The 20,244-nt window shown below is 41.6% G+C and overlaps 1 protein-coding gene across 2 annotated transcripts in view; it reads left to right on the top strand.

Moving 5' to 3' along the window:
• Nucleotides 1-20,244, top strand: part of ACKR2 (atypical chemokine receptor 2) — a 53,963-nt gene that overhangs the window by 3,781 nt on the left and 29,938 nt on the right. For both annotated transcript variants that reach the window (XR_014016785.1, XM_081245274.1), the window contains exon 2: nucleotides 1,048-1,337. Coding sequence is in view for 1 of the 2 variants with exons in the window: in XM_081245274.1 (XP_081101400.1) it covers nucleotides 1,283-1,337 (55 nt within the window). In the remaining variant the exon portion in view is untranslated. The remainder of the gene's footprint in view (nucleotides 1-1,047; nucleotides 1,338-20,244) is intronic.

The following is a 20,244-nucleotide window of genomic DNA, read 5'->3' on the forward strand; positions in this document are numbered from 1 at the left end:
GGTTGGTAGAACTGCTTTCCATCCCACTAACTGAACATGAAACCTGGGTAAATCCTTGATGCTACTCCTACTTTTTTTTTTTTTTTTTTTTTTTTTTTTTGCGGTACGGGGGCCTCTCACTGTTGTGGCCTCTCCCGTTGTGGAGCACAGGCTCCGGACGCGCAGGCTCAGCGGCCATGGCTCACGGGCCCAGCCGCTCCGTGGCATGTGGGATCTTCCTGGACCGGGACACGAGCCTGTGTCCCCTGCATCGGCAGGCGGACTCTCAACCACTGTGCCACCAGGGAAGCCCGCTACTCCTACTTTTGTGCACATGTAGCCAGTGACATGTGGGCAGATAACTGAATGACAAGGGGCCAGCCTTCTGAAGATCGGTGGCAGAGGTGAGACTGTGCCTTCACTCTCATAGTACTGTGCTCTGACCAAACTGGCCCAGTGATGTTGAGAGGATCATTTATACAGGAAAGCACTTAAACAGATTAAATAAGGAAATACATTTGCATCATTTTACGCTTGATGCAAGACTGTTCACTGATAATATTTTCCAACAAAAAGCTGTGCGGTTGTCACTAAAAAATGGATCTTGGATTCACTGAAGCTCCTCAGAATTCCTTTTTGTTCTTCCTGTTAGTTATTTGGCGGGGGTGGGCACAGAACTTCTCTAACTGAGCTGAGGCCCTCCTGCCTCATTCCCTTGCTTTGGAGATAATTGGGTTTGGAATTTAACAACACAACCATCTCGTCTTAAAAATTTATATAATTTTATGTATACCTGAAACTAACACAACACTGTAAATCAACTATACTCCAATAAAAATTAAAAAAGAAAAAGGTAATGCAAATCATACAATGACCAAAAAATTTATATAATTTTATATCCTATATAATTTATTAAATGTGTCTTTTAGTAGAGAATGAGTAAGCAGAATTTGGTCTTTTAGTTTTATGTGGTTTATATACTGATTTTAAAAATTAGAGAATTTGTAATCTTATATAAGCTATATAACTGAAAAGATTGACTTATTTTTATAATCTGTATTTGTACAGGTAATTTGACTAGACTGCGCAAAGAAAGAATCGATCACTGGAAGCAAAAGCTTTCTGTTCACCACAGGTGAACAGCTCTTTCCACCAGAAAGGATAAACATGATTTTCCACCTGGGCTCCCCAGCTGGCTCCTGGTACTTGGTATGATGGAGAGTACCGTGGTTATGCATGAACGTTGGGTTACAAGCACCCTGGCATCAGAACCTCTGTTAAACATTTTCGCCCACAGCACCTGATGGTGTGCTGCACATGGAAAATACTTGTTGACTCAAGACTGTCTCTCTGCAGAGGTGAGTACCTGAGTTCAGGGCCTCTAGCTGCATTTCAGCTACTGGGGCTGCAGTAGCTGGGCAGGGACTGTGGGCTCCCGTGGCTTCTTAATTCTCGTGATCACCCACCATTGATAGTCTCCCTTTCAGAACCCTCCTCTCCTCTCCCCCACTGCCTTGGATACTGATGGCCTCTCTGCCTCCCCTACTCTGTCTCTCCCAAAAATGATTTAGGGCTATTTTTACAGCCTGCTAATTCTCCGAGAATGAGGTGCCTCTTATGGAAGGCACTGCCATACTCAATGGCACTGCAAATAGGTTTCTGTTGACATCTCCAGGCCCTCCACGTCATTTTGCCGTGACACTGATTGTGAGGCACCATCTGTTTGTCTTGATGGCTTAATGAATTGAGGGCTCATAAACGTAGCCAACATCTAAATTAGATCCATATCTCAATAAGGACAGGATAATGGTCTCCTTTGCCAGAGATGGATGGACAATTACTTCTGTAACTCTGAGAGAAAAATGGATTATGCAGACACTTCACCCAAATTGGCGGCCCTGAATTACCGTCCGTGTGCTGATGCTTTTGCTCAGGGACAGGAACCTGCCTACCCTGTTTCTGGAAAACCTGGAAAAGAAAGATTACGTGCCTGACCCAAGTTCACTCAGTGAATCAGCAGACAAGTGCTAGCCATCAAAGTCCTTCTGCTACTTTGTTTTATGAGAGTCAGAAGAGTTTCTAGAATGATGAGTATTAAAATAACTGTAGAAAAAGTGACCTCATAATCTTGGCCTGTTGCCTAGTACAGTATGTCTGATTAGAGGGAAATGATAGGCCATGAGATGGCTAAGTATTAAGTGCCCTGCGCAGATCATGATTTCTCCTGAAATTGGGTGAGTTGTTGCTTAAGGGCAGTTCGCTCTTTCCTTTAGCTGGGATCTGGAATCCTTGTGATCCCTGAGCTATAGTGAGAGAGTGTCCCTGGCCCTCCCTCTTACCTGCAAGTATCTTACATCAGAAACAAGCAGCACCACATGCAGCTACCCAGACAGCCTGCTGTACAACACCAGCACACGCTCAGCGCCTCCCATTCTCTGGGGACACTGCTACGTACTTAATGTACTCAAGTGATCATTAAAACAGCTCGATCAAGTAAATATTATTATCCCCATTTTACACATGAGGAGACTGAGCTTCAGCATGGTTAAGTAACTTGCTTATGTTTCCATAGAAGCAGAGGCAGGATTTGAATCCAGTCCTGTTTAGCTCATACTCTTTCTGGAAGGTTCCATTGCCTCTGTGCTTTCTTTTCCTTGCCTGTGCCTGGTCTTTCTCTTACCTTCCATTTTCCCTGTTAGAATCCTTATCAATCACAACTTTTTTTTTTTTTTTTTTTTGCGGTACGCAGGCCTCTCACTGTTGTGGCTTCTCCCCTTGCGGAGCACAGGCTCCGGACGTGCAGGCTCAGCAGCCATGGCTCACGGGCCCAGCCGCTCTGCGGCATGTGGGATCTTCCCTGACCGGGGCACGAACCCGTGTCCCCTGCATCAGCAGGCGGACTCTTAACCACTGCGCCACCAGGGAAGCCCCCACAACTTTTGTTTTGAAATGTGTGTGTGTGTGTATGTAAGTATATCTATATATGTATGTATATATTCACAAACACATGCACTTTCATATCTGTATATCTATATTTATAGATATTACAGATATTTATAAATAGAGGTATAAATAAATAAAATGAGGAAAGGTGTACCCCTCAAATGTGGTTTGTTTGTTTTTTTTTTTTGTGGTACGCGGGCCTTTTACTGTTGTGGCCTCTCCCGTTGTGGAGCACAGGCTCCGGACGCGCAGCCCCAGCGGCCATGGTTCACGGGCCCAGCCGCTCTGCGGCATGTGGGATCTTCCCAGACCGGGGCACAAACCCGTGTCCCCTGCATCGGCAGGCGGACTCTCAACCACTGCGCCACCAGGGAAGCCCAAATGTGTGTGTTTTTTTTTAAGGGGAATGTAATTTATTTTAAAAATAAATTTATTTATTTTATTTATTTATTTTTGGCTGTGTTGGGTCTTCGTTGCTGCGCGCGGGCTTTCTCTAGTTGCGGCGAGCGGGGGCTACTCTTCGTTGCGGTGCACGGGCTTCTCATTGCGGTGGCTTCTTGTTGCGGAGCACGGGCTCTAGGCGTGCGGGCTTCAGTAGTTGTGACACATGGGCTCCAGAGCGCAGGCTCAGTAGTTGTGGCGCAAGGGCTTAGTTGCTTTGCGGCATGTGGGATTTTCCCAGACCAGGAATCGAACTTGTGTGCCCTGCATTGGCAGGCGGATTCTTAACCACTGCACCACCAGGGAAGTCCCCCCTCAAATGTTAATGCTGGTTTTATCTGAGTATAGAATAATAATTTGTGATGTTCATTTTTTTCTCTGTGTTTTTCTTTTCTGTATTTATCAAACCAAATTTATTGTGATCAGAAAACACTTTTTAAAGTCTTTTGTATCCTTTCAACTTCATATGCTACTACCTTTGTAAATAAAAATCTTTCCTGATCTTCAAGCTGTTGCTGCCCCTTTTTCTGTTTCTTTCTTTTTTTTTTTTTGCCCAGGCCATGTGGCTTGCAAGATCTTAGTTCCCCAACCAAGGACTGAACCCGGGCCACAGCAGTGAAAGTGCCAAGTCCTAATCACTGGACCACCAGGGAATTCCCTGATGCTACCCATTCTTATTTTGAAACACACTCCCTTTCCCTAGCACTTTATATTTTGTTGAGTCATTTTTAGCATTTTGCTTTGTATTCTGTGTAACCTTAGTTTCTCAGGGCCCCACTCAGATATGAAGAGTCAGGGAAGCACACCTAATAATAAAAATGGTAACAGAAGAGTTATTACTCCAATCTGCTCCCGTCAAGAAAGCTAGGATCTTCCTGCTATATCCACTATATGCCAGTCTTACATCTCTTTTCATCCCTGTGATCTTAGCTGTGTCTCCTCCACATTGCTGTTCCCATGACATGAGTCAACTGTCACGCTCACTCGCGTGTTTAGGCATGATGCTGTGCCGTCTCCTATCACTTGGTGCTAAGCTATGCCCCATTATTCTATCAGGCCCCATACAGTCCAGGCTGTGCCTCTGTTCTTTTTCACTGTGTTGAAGTTGAGGAAGGACATCTCTTCCCACCCAGGTTGTACTTTTTCAAGTACAACCCGTACAAGTTACCCCTTCCCCTTGTTTTCTTAATCTCTGATAAAACCTGTTGTGTGACAACTCATATGTATGAGTTTTTCTGTCTTACAGCACCCCTCCCCTACCCACTTGTCTAGAGGAACTTGTACTAAGCTAAGTCAGGGGTCAGAATAATCTGACCCAATCCTTCCCTGTTCTCAGTCAAGGGCCCTGGACAGGAGGGCCCACAGCTGTGCTTTTGTGCTCCCTTCTCCCGTTCTCCCTCTCTCTCTCTCTCTCTCATCTGAGAGATCAAGGTGTGATTTCATTCTGTAACTTCATCAAGTGTCTCTGGGGCAGCCTGTTAGCCTTCATCTCACCAGTCATTGTCTTTCCAGGGAGGCCTGTCTGGGGCTCCCAGAAATGGAAGCCTGGTGGCCTGCTCTGACATACGCAATGCTTGAGTAGACAAGCAGAACCAGCCCTCTTTGGGCTATCAGTCCACCGTATCCTCTTCTAACCTCTCCATTAGTTTCTAAGACACTTGGAGAGGAGCTGAGCACCATTCAGCTTTGTACACCTGAAGCAACTAGCATAGTTACATAGGATGGCAAGAACTCCATTCAACGTTTGCAGAATGAATTACTACAATCCATTGAATCTTGTGCTCTGCTTTTCTTCCTTAACATTATTGCAACAAATGATCAAATAAAAGTCAAAGTTTAGTTCCACTTTGTTCTATGCTAAGTATATCACACTGTTTCGGATTACTAAGTTTTAAAACATTGAGATGTAATTCACATACCATAAAATTCACCCCTTTAGGTTGTACAATTCAGTGGTTTTTAATATATTCACAAAGTTGTATAACGGTCAGCTTTAATTCCAGACCAGCATTTTTATCATGCCAAATCTGGGTGATACCCATTAACTATCATGCCCAGTCGCCCTCTGTCTCCCCCCAACCTCCCCCCTGCCCCCCGCCCAGGCAAGCAATCACTAATCTATTTTCTTTGGCTATGGATTTGCCTATTCTGGATATGTCATAAAAATTGAATCATATAATATGTGGACTTTTGTATCTGGTTTCTTTCAGTTAGCACAGTGCTTTCAAGGTTCATCCATGTTGTAGCATGTATAGGTGTTTCATTCCTTTTTGATGGCTAAATAATATTCCAATGCATGGGTATGTGTGTGTGTGTGTGTATACACACACATATATGTATACACACACACACCACATTTTGTTTATCCATTCATCAATTGATGGACATTTGGATTGTTTCTACTTTTTGGCTATTATGAATAAAACTATTGGGAACAGTCATGTACATGTTTTTTCTGTGGACATATATATAATTTCAATTTTCTTGGGTGTATACCTATACCTAGGTGGATCATATGGTAACTTTTATGTTTAACTTTTTTTGTTTTGGCCATGGTACTTGGCTGTGGGATCTTAGTTCCCTGACAAGGGATTGAACCCACACCCTAGGCAGTGAAAGCGCAGAGTTCTAACCACTGGACTGCCAGGGAATTCCCCCATGTTTAACTTTTTAAGGAACTGCCAAATTGTTTTCCAGAGGAGCAGTACCATTTTACATTCCCAGCAGCAATTAATGAGGGTTTCAATTTTGCCACATCCTCATCCACACATATTATTGTTCATCTTTTTTGATTATAGCTATCCCAGTGGGTGTAAAGAGGTATCTCATTGTGGTTTTGATTTTCATTTCCCTGATGCTAATAATGTTGAGTATGTTTTTATGTGCTCATTGGCGATTTGATGTTTCTTTGGAAAAGTGTCTATCCAGTTTATTTCATGCTCTTATCATATCATAGGGTGTTGAAGATTGTCAAATGCATTTTTCTGCATCTACTGAGATGATCATGTGCTTTTGTCTTTTATTCTAGTAATATGGTGTATTACATTGGTTGATTTTAACATGTTGGGCCAACCTTGCATTCGTGGAAAAAATTCCAATTTATTATGGTGTGTAGTGTATGTTGTTAGATTTGGTTTGCTGGTATTTTGTTGAATTGTGTGTGTGTGTGTGTGTGAAACTATATCCACAAGGGATATTGCTCTGCAGTTTTCTTTTCTTGTAATGTCTGTTGGATTTTGGTATCAGAGTAATAATGGCTCATAGAATGAGTTGGGAAGTATTCCTTCCTCTTCTGTTTTTTGATCGATTTTGAAAGGATTGGTGGTAGTTCTTTAAATGTTTGGTAGAAGTCACCAGTGAAGCCATCGGATCATGGGCTTTTCTTTGTGGGAAGTTTTTTGATTACTAATTCAATCCTTTATTATAGGTCTATTCAGATTTTTTGTTTCCTTGTAAGACAGTTTTGGTAGTTTGTATTTTTTCTAGAAATTTGTCCATTTCTTCTAAATTATCTAATTTGTTGGCATACAATTGTTCATAGTATTCCCTTACAATCCTTTTTATTCCTTTCTTAATCCCTCTTTTATTCCTGATTTTAGTGATTTGAGTCTTCTCCCTTTTCTCCTTCTTCCTATTATTTTTTTAATTTTTTCAATTTTGTTGATCTTTTCAAAGAACAACTTAAAAATTTTTTTTTCTCTGTTGTATTTTTGTTCTCTCTTTCATTTATTTCTGCTCTAATATTTGTTTTGTCTTTCCTTATGCTTGCTTTGGGTTTAGTTTGCTCTACTTTTTCTAAGGTCTTAAGGTGGAAGGTTAATTCCTTGATTTGAGGTCTTTTTTCTTTTTTAACATAGGCATTTACAGCTATACATTTCCTTCTAAGCATTGCTTTCACTGTATCCTATAAGTTTTTTGGATTTTGTTTTTGGTTTCTTTCATCTCAAAGTATTTTATAGTTTCCCTTGTGATTTCTTCTTTGACTCATTGGTTACTTAGGAGTATGTTGTTTAATTTCCACATAATTGTGAATCCCCTAAATTTCCTTCTGTTGTTGACTTAATTTAATTCCATTGTGGTCAGAGAACATACTTTGTTTGATTTCAGTTCTTTTAAATTTATTGAGACTTGTTTTACGGCCTAACATATGGTCTATCCTGAAGAATGCTCCATGTGCACTTGAGAAGAATGTGTATCCTGCTATCATTTAGTGGAGTGTTCTATCCAAGTTTTTAGGTATTCACTTTCACCTGGTAAAACACTGTTCATCCTTTGAGTCCCAGGTCCAAAGGATTTCATCTGTCAAGTCTTTCTTCATCCATCTCACCAGCGAAAATGTACAATTTCCTCATTTGAACTTTTGTCACGCATAACTATGATATATAGATAAGCCGACACCCATAACTGTGATATAGCCTTTATTACAAGTCAGTCTTTCTACACGCTGATGTTATGGGTTTCTTTTGTGCAGGGACCAAGTCTTAACTGTATCTCCATATCCCTAATATGGAGTATTCATTAGTGACTTTAAAGCATGACATTAAAAGGATGAGAGAATTTGGGGGTTATTGAATACCTTTTAAATATTGAACCCTAGGCTGTGTACTGTAGAGAGTGGAACAGGAAAAGAAAGGCAGGGCACTCTACCTCTAGGGAACCTACAGCTTAGTTAAGAAGACAGTATATCTGCACGAGAAACCTTTAACACAGGATCTGACCAAGTGCCAATACAAGGGCTCTAGGAGTTGGGCTTGTCCACTTTGTCTCTGTCTCTCTCTGTGCGTGGGAAAGAGACTCACAGAGCTGTGAGGTTGGAACAACCCTCAGGACTCCTGATTCCCAGTTGTCGATCAGTGTGGAATCCTCTGGCAGCTGATCACCCAGCTTCCACTTGGACACCCTCACCCACAGGGAGGAGGCCCACTAAGGACTTGATGATGGTTGTTTGCCAATTTTGGGCAGCAAGGAGAAATTGAATTGCTTTTTAGCTACCAAACACCCTTCAGTCTTTCCCATAAAAGAAACTATAAGCCTGAAAGAATATGTGTAAAGTCAATAAGGAAGGGAAAGAGCTCTAGTCAGAAGCTTTAATCTCAGTGGGATAGGTCACAGGATACTTACATTACATTTTGATGTCAGGTAAAGAAAGTCAGATCAAGTTCATCCTGAGAAGGGTCACTTCTGGCAGAACCAAAATAAATTATTTTCTGAGGCCTATTATTTTCCCAGAGCCCACCTATATATGAATGTTCTGGGAAGGTCTGAGGCTACGAGATTTGGAGAGGTGAATTCATCCCACAGACCAGTTAGATATTTTATTCTGTCTAGTTTAGGATTAAAGACCAATGATTTCAGGGGCTAATTAGGGTATTTCTGGAGTCTTCTTGTCAGGAATACAGTGTAGTAAGGAAGGTTTCCAAGCCAGAATGTAAACTGTTTTCTCTAGAAACCTCTGAAAATAGAATTATATTAGAAAATAAAATTATATTATGAAGTACCTACAATTTTGGTGGTGCACACTAAATAAAACAGGAGGATGATATAAGGGCTGGCCCATAGTTGTGTGTAATAGTTGACCAAGTGAGTAATATCTTTGTTGCAATCTTCATGGTCCCATTTATTTTATTTATTTTTACTTATTTTTTTTTTTTTTTTTGCGGTACACGGGCCTCTCACTGTTGTGGCCTCTCGCGTTGTGGAGCACAGGCTCCGGACGCACAGGCTCATGGGCCTAGCTGCTCCGCGGCATGTGGGATCTTCCCGGACTGGGGTACGAACCCGTGTCCCCTGCATCGGCAGGTGGACTCTCAACCACTGCACCACCGGGGAAGCCCCACGGTCCCATTTATTGACAGCTAGTCAGAACACTGCTGGGCAGAACACTCATGGGGGAGGGGAACCTCAAGCCACCTGATATTGGAGAATTAGAGAAGGGACGGAACTGGTCTGGGGGATAACAGACTTGAGCAGGGTGGAAGAATGGGCAAGCTTTGGGTGGACAGAACGAGAGAAGAGAGGAGGGTTGGTGAGAGGGCCACAGAGGTTGGATGTATAAGACACGTTATTTGACCAGTGCAGAGTACCTAGGAGGCTGTAAACCTGGGCTTTGGTAGAGACAAGGCACAGCAAAATTGCTATCTTCGTGTCCACATAGGTGTGTCAGGAGTCTTACAGCTTTTGAACAAGATTAGCTTACTAAGTGCACTGTAAGTCATCCATGTGACTGTGCTCTAGGCAATAGCACCTATTGAGTTGATGACTAAGGCATTCTGTCTATGACTTACCAGAAATTCTCTTCCCAAGGAGGTCAGGGGAGAAAATGGGAGTGGTGAGCCAGGAATAATGGGCAATTCTGGGTGGGCCAGAGTGAGTCACCTTCCCCAATGCTAATAGCAGAAGATCAGGCCAAGGGCTTGTGTCTCTGCTGTTTATTCTCTTCACCTTTTCCCGAAATCCTAGCTCTGTCAGCTCTTTCATCCTTTGACTTTTCTGATAGGGCCCTGGAGTTGGAACAGCTCTAACTTTACAGATAAAGGCCCTGAAGCCCAGAGAGGCCTTATTCCTACAAAACGCCAATTTCAGAGTTGGGACTAGAAAGGCCTCTTGACTACCAGCCCCCCTGCACTTTGTCCTTTCACCACGTGGCTTTCCTCTTTGAGTCGTCTCCCCATGGTGTCGACTGAGAGGCAAAAGGGATACAGAACAGGACATGGCAGAAACTTGAAGTGGTGTCCCTCAACCATAAGGTGCCCCAGGGAACATAAGGAGAGGCAGGAGGAGTCTGGGGCAGAGGCCCATCTACTATGACCCTATTCTCCCTTCTTTTCTTCTGCAATGTAGTCCCTACAAGTGACAACATCTTGCTTTGAAATTTTGTCTGTGACTCCGCCACCCCTGACGATTTGGCATAGTCAACAGGATATAGAGCAACACAGCAGAAGAGCAGAGGTATGATGTAGGATGAAGCAGCAGGTGCCCAGCTCATGAGATCCCTGAATGTCTTACTTTTATATTCTCCTCCCTTGCCTTGCACTCCTGGTCATTCTGTACCTAAGCTCTGTCCCTGGGCTGGTTTACTTTTCAGAAAGGTTTTGTAGCTTCTGGCAAGCATCATAAATGAAACCTGTTGGTCTATCTGTTTGACGTCTGTTGTAACCCTCTCCTCTCAGACCCCTCAAAATCAGGTGTACTCCCTTTCCCCTTAGGTTAGATAAATGTTCTATGGATGCTCCTGTCTGGGTCAGGAAGGAAACTCCAACAACTCTCCAGTCAGTTAATTTAAAACATCTTGGTCCCTCTTTTGTATAATTTGGAATGGGTTATACCAGAGATGGCCCAGAAGTTCCAAGACTGATCTTGGGACCATAATTTCCCGAAATGTTTAAGGCAAAACAAACAAACTCTCATCATTGCCAGACTGAGTCAGAGATCTGTGAGAAAACAAGGAAATTTCCACCCAGCAGAAGTGGCAAAAGCTCATTAAGGCTATTGGTGAAATTCTTTTCTGGGAAGTCTTTTATGTACCTGTAAAAAGCCCTTGATAGCAAAAGATCAAGCCCTCCTACCTTTAGAGGTGTCCCAGTTGTCACTTGATGCCTCCTTATTCCAAATCCACCCTTCCTTGCTTTGCCTGTGATATTAGAACATTTCTTCCTGTCAGCAGGCTCAGGGTAAAGTCTATCAGTAGGGGGTGCTGGAGGGCAAATTTCATCTGCATGAGTGGGTGGTTTCTTTACCTTCTGCTTACTAATACTCCAGTTGTGGGGCAGTCCTGCTTGCCAGTCAAGGCCCAAATATTGAAAATATTGTCAAAATGTAATCAATATTAAATTATTAATGAGATATTTACATTCTTTCATTGTGCTAAGTCTTTGAAATCTAGTGTGTGCTTTATACTTGCACCACTTCTCAATTCGGACATTCAAGTGCTCAATAGCCACATGTGGCCAGTGGCTACTGTATTGGACAGCACACCTCTAGAACATGGTTTACCCACACATACTTAATGGGAGTGACACTTCCGGAGACAGTTTAAAAAAGAAACTGCATAAAAACTCTTAGACTTTATTCTGTAGCTTTATTGATCATATTAATATGGTATTTTTAAACCATTTTCTTGTGTTAGAATGAACATACTAGTGACTGTGTGTATTATTTTAGGAATCAAAATTTTCAGTATAAAAGAAAAGGAAGTACAATCACAGAATCAAGAATTTAAGTAGAAACACTGTTGAGCATTACTGTTGAGTTTGCTACTCAATCATGTTATTAACTCGTTTATTGGTGTCATGAAGAATACAGAAACTGTTAAAAATAGCAGTTAGGTGACATTTTCTGACTCAAAGGGGATATTAGTAGCGTGAACCTATACGTTCTGCCCTTGAGTCAGAAGAAAACCATGTGAAATATCCAAAATCCAGGACTTCCCTGGCAGTCCAGTGGTTAGGACGCCGCGCTCCCACTACAGGGGCCACAGGTTCGATCCCTGGTTGGGGAACTAAGATCCCGCATGCCGCGTGGCACGGCCAAAATATATATATATATATATATATATATATATATATATATATATATATATATATATATATATATATATATATATATATATGTGTATACGTAAAATATCCAAAATCCAATTGGATCTAATTTTAAAGATCCTCAAGAGTTAACATAGTCCTATGAATATGAAAGAATGCACAGTTCCATCAGGTCTTCAAGTTCAAGGGTCTCTAGAGATATTTATATAAAGGTATTTACATATCTTAACATATATACATTTATGTATCTTAAGATTTTGAAACTGAGTCAAAAAATCAACATGGCTAAGAGCTGTGGACTTTTAGGGAGAAAAATGCATAACATAAAACTTGAACCCAGGGAAGTGGACTAGATGATCACTCCCCTATTTATGTATTTAGGTATATATTTATGTATTAACTTTTTCTTTTATTTATTTATTAATTAATTTTAGACTGCTCTGGGTCTTCGTTGCTGTGCGCGGGCTTTCTCTAGTTGCGGCACGCGGGAGCTACTCTTCATTGTGGTGCGTGGGCTCAGTAGTTGTGGCTTGTAGGCTCTAGAGCGCAGGCTCGGTAGTTGTGGCGCACGGGCTTAGTTGCTCCGCGGCATGTGGGATCTTCCCGGACCAGGGCTCAAACCTGTGTCCCCTGCGTTGGCAGGCAGATTCTTAACTGCGCCACCAGGGAAGTCCCAACATTTTCCTTTTTTTCCTAGAGTATTTTAAAGAAAATCCAAGATATTGTATATTATATTTATATTATATTATATTATATTATATTATATTATATTATATTATATTATATTATATTATATTATATTATATTATATTATTTCACCCAGTTATTACCACTTTGACATTTTGGAGTCATTAACATAATCATATATAGAGTTTAGTGTTGCCCATGGGTTCTCAATAAGATTCTCAGCCTCCCAGCCCAGCAGTCTGCTAGCAGACACTGGTATAGTAACTTCCTTCCTTAGGTAGGTAAACATCTTTTAACCTGGGAAGCTTCAGAATAAAGCATCGAATTATTTAAGGGAAGAGACCCATTAGCATTAATATTTTTTGTGTGTGAAGTAAGTAAGTGGCTTTACATATTTGATGCTTTATATATTTGTCACAGGAAGGGTGGGTTTGGTCTGGTAGAATGACAGCTTTGTAACTGGTTTGAAATGTTTGAGCAATGTACATTTTTCTAAGGTGAAATCTTACTAAATTATTCTTAATATTAATATATTAATTAATATATTAATATAAAATATATTAATATTTAAGAGACCTTTAGATCCCTAAACATTTAAAGTTTAGTGTATTGCATTTATAAGTATGAATTTCTCCCCAGGAGAGCTTTGTTTATTATTTAAAGCAGTTGAAGTACATAAAGGGAAATGCTTGAGATGAAGCAGGCCATTGTGTGAATACATTTATAAGCTCCCTGTTCTGATCTCTAGCCCCTTGTCACTTTCCAATGTAAGAACCACCGAAGAGCCTCTACAAAATGGGGTCCTGATACAGAAAAGGCTGCCCACATGCTAGCAGGTTCCTATCCTGTGCTACCTATTTATAGCCTCCACCAGGATGGGCAACCTGTGGTCGCAAGTCCCTCCTTCTCCTCCCTGCCTATCAAATGAAGAGCATGATAGAATAAAAAATGCTAGGTTTGACTTGGGTTTTCCAATTTATTGTTTTTTTTCTTATGTACACTGCCTTTCATCTGTCACTGGTATTGGGGGAAAGCACCCCAAAAAGATGATCCAATCGTTAGGAGTTGTCCACTGGATCTGAGTTGTTAGGCTTATTCTCTGGGTGGTGTGAGGCGACCCCTAGTGGAAGGCAGATGTTACCACAGTCAGGAGAACTCGAAAAACGCATTCCTGTCTGGGAAAAGATAGACTTGTATCTAAACTCAGACTAATGTTCTCATTTTATGGGACAACTTTTCAAACGTGTATACATTACAGACCACACATCCCTTCCAACTTCCAAAGCTCTGGTGAGCTAGAAGCAAAATTATGGTGCTAAGCAAAACTAAATAAAACAGCAACAAGGGGGCTTTACATGGCCTGAAACCCTTCCAAGATCAAGATGAACTCTGACGCTGCAGTTCTTCAATCTACCAGATCTCGAGACTCAAGCCATATCAACATTGTTATCTAGCTGGTTTTCCAGTAGTGTCACTCCAACCTTGAGAGCTTTCTTACTTGTCTTTTGCATTCTTTTTGTCAAGTACTCAGTTATGTCCTGGGTTCCTTTGCAGCCCAGGCCACCCTAGAATCCATATAGCATGCATGTTCCAGTGGGATACAGGGTCTATGAAAAGGAATTTCAATAAAGAACCTAGATGGAAAGAGCCCTATGATGTTCTCTTGGCCATCCCTACGGCTCTGTGAGGCTGTAGACCATCCTCAAGGGTGCAAGGGTGACCAGCCACAACTACATCAAAACTGATAGCAAACAAGGTAAATCTGGATACAATTCATAGAGACCACCAAAGCCCTGGGAAGCTTTAGCCTAGAAAGAAAAGGGGGTTACTTTGTGGCATTCAAGATGCACTGAGTGAAGACCACAAAGTGTGGGACTGTGTGGAGATGCCAGATAAATACCCTCAGGTCCAGTGTGTGAAAGAGAAGACTGCCGGGCTAGTACTATAGGATTCTTCAGTCCTCACCTTGCTTACCACCATAGTTTACTGCTGCATATGAGGAGGGTCCCTCTTCCCTGCCCCTTTCCATCATAGCTTCTCCTTCAAATGTCTTTTCAGTGGTGACCCATGACCACCTGGTAGTTGGTGCACAACAGACTTTAACATTGTCTCTAAAGTTCTCTGATTGCTGCTTATTCCACCTTTGGGACACAGTGTGCTAAATGCTATAAAAATTTCCCTCACCTAAAGGCTACCTAAGTAAGACATGGATCCTCCCTGACATAGCATGTTTGCTGGTTAGCTACTTTGTAATATAGAGAACTACTCACCTATAGGAACATTTGGTTTTATGTCCTTTTTCTAGTGCTAATCCTTGGAACTGTTTTTTGTTTTTTTTAAACTTGCAAAGCCCATTGTAAAACCTATGGGAATTCTAGAACAAGGCCTAATGCAACTAATGCCATTGGGGCTTCACAAACCAAGTTGTCTTTTGCCTCTATAAAGGAAGAATAAAATAGCTCATGAACTTTAACTGTGGCTCAAGGTAGATAGAAAAAAATAACCTCTAAAATTAAAGAAGTATCCCAGGTTCTTCACTCCATAAGAGGAATAATACTTCTATTGGTTCAGGTAGATCCTGGACATTGGTAGACAATTGTTAAAAGTTATTCATTACAAGTTATCCTGGGACTTCCCTGGTGGCGCAGTGGTTAAGAATCCGCCTGCCAATGCAGGGGACATGGGTGGGATTCCTGGTCTGGGAAGATCCCACATGCCCCAGAGCAACTAAGCCCATGCGCCACAACTACTGAGCCTGCATGCCACAACTACTGAAGCCCGCATGCTGTAGGGCCTGCGTGCCGGAACTACTGAGCCTGTGTGCCTAGAGCCTGTGCTCTGCAATGAGAAGCCACCACAATGAGAAGCCCGTGCACTGCAACGAAGAGTAGCCCCCGCTTGCCGCAACTAGAGAAAGCCCACGCGCAGCAACGAAGACCCAACACAGCCAAGAATTGGAAAAAAATAATTAATTATCCTGATTGCAAGATGAACTCTCTATGTATTTGTTATGCTACTTAGGGTTTGCTTGTCATGTTACATTAAACAAGTCTCCCTCCCAACTCTTAACTTTTTGAAAGGCCAAACAAATGGTTCTCTGAGGAGCAGAGAAACAAAGCCAAGACTGTGAAATTATTTATAGCCTGAAAGGGCGTATTTGTAGGCTACCAAATACGTACTACATGTAGATGGTACATCTATCAAAGGGAGGATACAGGGAGGAAAGCAGCCCCCATCATCCCTAGAACTTCATGCCATTTCTTCTGAAAGATAAACTCTGGATTAGCAGAAATCCTTAACTTTTGACTCTATGCACAGAAACTATGGCCCTCCTTATATATCTTCAGTGTTTTACTGGACATAAACTCTGACCTCTTTCAATATCTCCATTATCAGAACCCCCTTTCAAATAATATCTTATGAAGTTTTGGTAATATAGGTTCATTAATCACAGGCCTAAATGTAAAACCTGAAATTATAAAATTTCTAGAAGAAAGCATAGGAGGAAATCTTTGTGACCTGAGGGTAAGCAAAGATTTCTTAGATAAGACATGAAAAACACAACCCATAAAAGAAAAAAATTGTTTGTACTCCACTAAAATTAAGAACTATTGCTCTTCAAAAGACACTGTTACAATAATGAAAACACAAGTCACAAACTAGGAGAAAATATTTGCAAACAATATACCTGATAAAGAACTTATATCCAAGATAAACAGAGAGCCCTCTATACTCAGTAGTAAGAAAACAGCCTTTTTTTTTTTTTTTTAATGGACAAAAGATTTGAAAAGACACTTCACCAAAGAAGATATATGGATGGGAAGTTGGCATCCATATATATTCACTGTCATTAGTTCTTAAGGGAATGCAAATAAATACCACAATGAAATACTACTTCACACTTAGTAGAATGACTAAAAGTAAAGACTGACCAATCCAAGTACTTAGGGGATTGTGGAGCAATCAGAACTCGCATATTTTGCTGGTGGAGATGCAAAATGGTACAGCCACCTTGGAAAACGATTTGCCTGGTTTCTTACACAGCTAAACATACACTTACCATACAACCTAGCTGTTTCTTTCCTAGTTTTTACCCAAGAGAAATGAAAACCTATATTTACCCCAAAACCTGCATATGAATGTTTATAGCAGCTTTATTTGTAATCACAGAAAACTGGAACAAACCAAATGTCCCTCAGCTGCAGAGTGGATAGACAAACTGGCATGTTGAATGGAATGTAATTTGGTACAGTCACTTTGAAAAACTATTTGGCAGTATTTACCCAAGAGAAACACATTCCCCAGCAACTGCACTCCTAGAGACACCCATGAGAAACGAGTAATATTTGCCAAAAGGCTTATACAAGGATGTTCATAGCAGTACTACTTGTAGTAATGGTGTAATAAAGAATCTGATTCTATTTTTTTTTAGTACCTTATTTTACTTTTGTTATTTATTTATTTATTTATTTATTTATTTATGGCTGTGTTGGGTCTTCGTTGCTGTGCGTGGGCTTTCTCTAGTTGTGGTGAGTGGGGGCTACTCTTTGTTGCGGTGCATGGGCTTCTCATTGCTGTGGCTTCTTTTGTTGCAGAGCACGGGCTCTAGGCGAGCGGGCTTCAGTAGTTGTGGCTCACGGACTTCAGTAGTTGTGGCTCACGGACTTCAGTAGTTGTGGATCATGGGCTCTAGAGCACAGGCTCAGTTAGTTGTGGCACACAGGCTTAGTTGCTCTATGGCATGTGGGATCTTCCCAGACCAGGGCTCGAACCCATATCCCCTGTATTGGCAGGCAGATTCTTAACCACTGCACCACCAGGGAAGCCCTCTGATTCTATTTTTGATGTTTGATCATGACAGCATGCAAACCCCATCACTCCCCTTTTCCTTTTTTTGCCCCACTCCTGGACATGCCAATAAGAAAACCCGGGTACTTGCTTCCTTGACATGAGTGGGATATTAAGACCACTCAAACTTCAGCCAGTGGGAGAGGGAGTCTTCTTCCCAACCACTGTAAAAACTAGAGCCACTTGCCCCTTCTGCTTAAGCCAAGCGGGCTGGTTTGAATGTGGGCCTTGCTCTCCCCAGAAAGCTTTGCTATGTGACTGATCTTTCAGATCCTCTTGTGAGTGTATTGTGTCATTAGTCTCCAGTTCCAAACCAATTTTGGATGGGTGGAGGCATGCATACCATCCTCCAGGGAGCAACCACAAAGCAAACCCTAAACTGGACTCTATTCAAATGCTGACTCAACAATAAACAGACAAATAAATTATTGAATATTCACCCAATGGAACCTATAGGGCAATGAGAATAAATGAACTACAGTGGCATGTACTCTCACAAACATAATGTTGAGCAAAAGAAATCAAACACAAAAGAATATGTGCAATATGACTATGTTTAAATAAAGTTTAAAAACAGGCAAAACTAATCTATGATATTAAAAGTCAGGATAGTCACCACCATTCTAAGAGTAGTGGGCTACTGGAAAGGAGCACAGAGGGGGCACTTTTCTGCACGTCAGGCTCAATTAGGGTGGTTGGGGGCGGGGGAGGGGGGAGCGTCAGGAAGCAGGGGCTGGGTTGGGGGATGGTCCCAACTCTGAAATGTTCTGGCTCTGTTCCTGGTCCTGCTGACAGATTAAGAGTGTGAACCAGCCCCACCCAGTGGAAAAGTGTGGAAATGCATGTCAGTGCTTAAAGGAGGGTGACTGGCCCCTCCAGTGAGGCTCATAATGTCAGCCAAACTGGGGAGTGGGGTGCAGATTCTGGGCTCAGAAATGGGATAGAGTATCTAAGAAGGGTCTGAAGTTAGCCTTTCTGTGATGGCACAGGGATTTGGTCTCAGCCACACTGAGGGAGACAAATGACTTCTCTGACAGGAGAGGTGGGAAGCTGAGGGCTCCACTATCCCCAGGCTTTGTCTGCCTCACGGGGCAGTCTAGGCTGGGTTTGGATATCACCTTTATTCAGATGCTAGATGCTAGCTCAGTAAGGTAGGTAGTAATCCCCATTATACAGATGAGGGAACTGAGACCCAGGTAACTTGGTTTGTAAATGGCAGAATTAAGGTTTGAACTCAGATCTGTCTTGCTCCAAACTCAGCTCTTAACCTTTTTCTTGTACCGTGGCTTCCGCTGGCAGTGTGGTGAAGCCTATGGGCCCAACTCAAAGTAGTGTTTTTAAAAGTCTAAAATAAAACCCATAAGATTACTGATCCTATTGAAATTGCCAAGAAATGCCAATCCTATTAAAATACAGATCTAAGCTATTTTTTCCTACTGTTGCATGGTATATGCTATACATGTGTTTATTTACTGATGTCTTAAATACAAGATATAGCAGTGAGTCTGAAAACGACCAGAATTTCCAGGAAATGATGAGTATAAATATTTTGAGATTGTCTGCTATAATAGTGACGTGAAATGAAACTATCAGTGACTTTACTGGTGACAAAGTCACAGGTCAAATTCCATTTGAAGGAAATGCTGAATTTCTGTCAGAGGCCAGTGAAAATAAGGATGTAATCTTGTTCCCATTTAAGTTCAGAGACCTCCTGCATACTAGGCGTGGGTCCATTGGGAATCTGTGGACCCGGGTTAAGACCCCTTGATTCTATTGTCTCTGACTCATCTTCCCTACCCTTTGACTGTTCCCAGGGTTTACTGGAAACCAGCCTGTGAGCTGGAGACTTGCAAAGAGTGCTGGGCGTTTGTTAAATAACAAGGAGAGATCACAGGGCCCAAGAGACACTGAAGGCCTCCAATGCTGACATTAGGGATGGGCACCTTCAGAGGGGGGCAGTACAGCGTAGTAGTTAGGCACATAGGCTCTGCTGTCAGACGACCTGTGTTCAAAACCTGGCTCCATCATTTCCTAGCTATGGGCAAGTCTGCCTGATCTCTCCATACCTGCTTCCTCATCTGTAAAGTGGAGTGACCCGAGAAATTTATAGGGCTGGTGTGAAGATTAAATGAGTTTAAATGTCATTAGCCATGATAATAGTGCTGATTATCATTGGAGAGGTGGACAGACAGAAGGACAAAGCCTTTCTAGGGGTTAAGGACAGCTTGAACTATACAGAGGCTGGATTATTTTCTTGTGAAAAGAGCAGGGGAGGGAGGGCCACTAGCTCTATAATTTAACGTGGAACACAGAAGGCATGTTTTATTTTCATCACTGTGTTTTTGTTTTACTTTGCATCAGGGAATAACTTCAAACCTTTGATTTCACCAGTAGTACTCCACAAGACAAGGCTAGTGTGAGTATTTAAGTTTTAAAAAGTGCCGAGTTGATTTAGAATATTCACACAATAATACATAGTACAGTTGGTATGGGATGTAGCAAAGAATGAAAGTAGTGGCAACGCCTGGTTTGAATCACTGGATTAGGAAATAGGAACCACCTTAACTCTACGGAATTTTATTTTTTGTAATTTATTGAAGTATAGTTGATTTACAGTGTTGTGTTCATTTCTGCTGTACAGCAAAGTGATTAGCTGTATATACATACATATATATACACATATATGTGTGTATATATACATATGTATACAATTGTTTTTCCTATTCTTTTCCATTATGGTTTATCACAGGATATTGAATATAGTTCCCTGTTCTATACAGTAGGTCCTCGTTGTTTATCTATAATAGTT

The sequence above is a fragment of the Mesoplodon bidens genome, assembly GCF_964165515.1.
Source record: "Mesoplodon bidens genome assembly, chromosome: 10".
NCBI classification, from domain to species: domain Eukaryota; kingdom Metazoa; phylum Chordata; class Mammalia; order Artiodactyla; family Ziphiidae; genus Mesoplodon; species Mesoplodon bidens.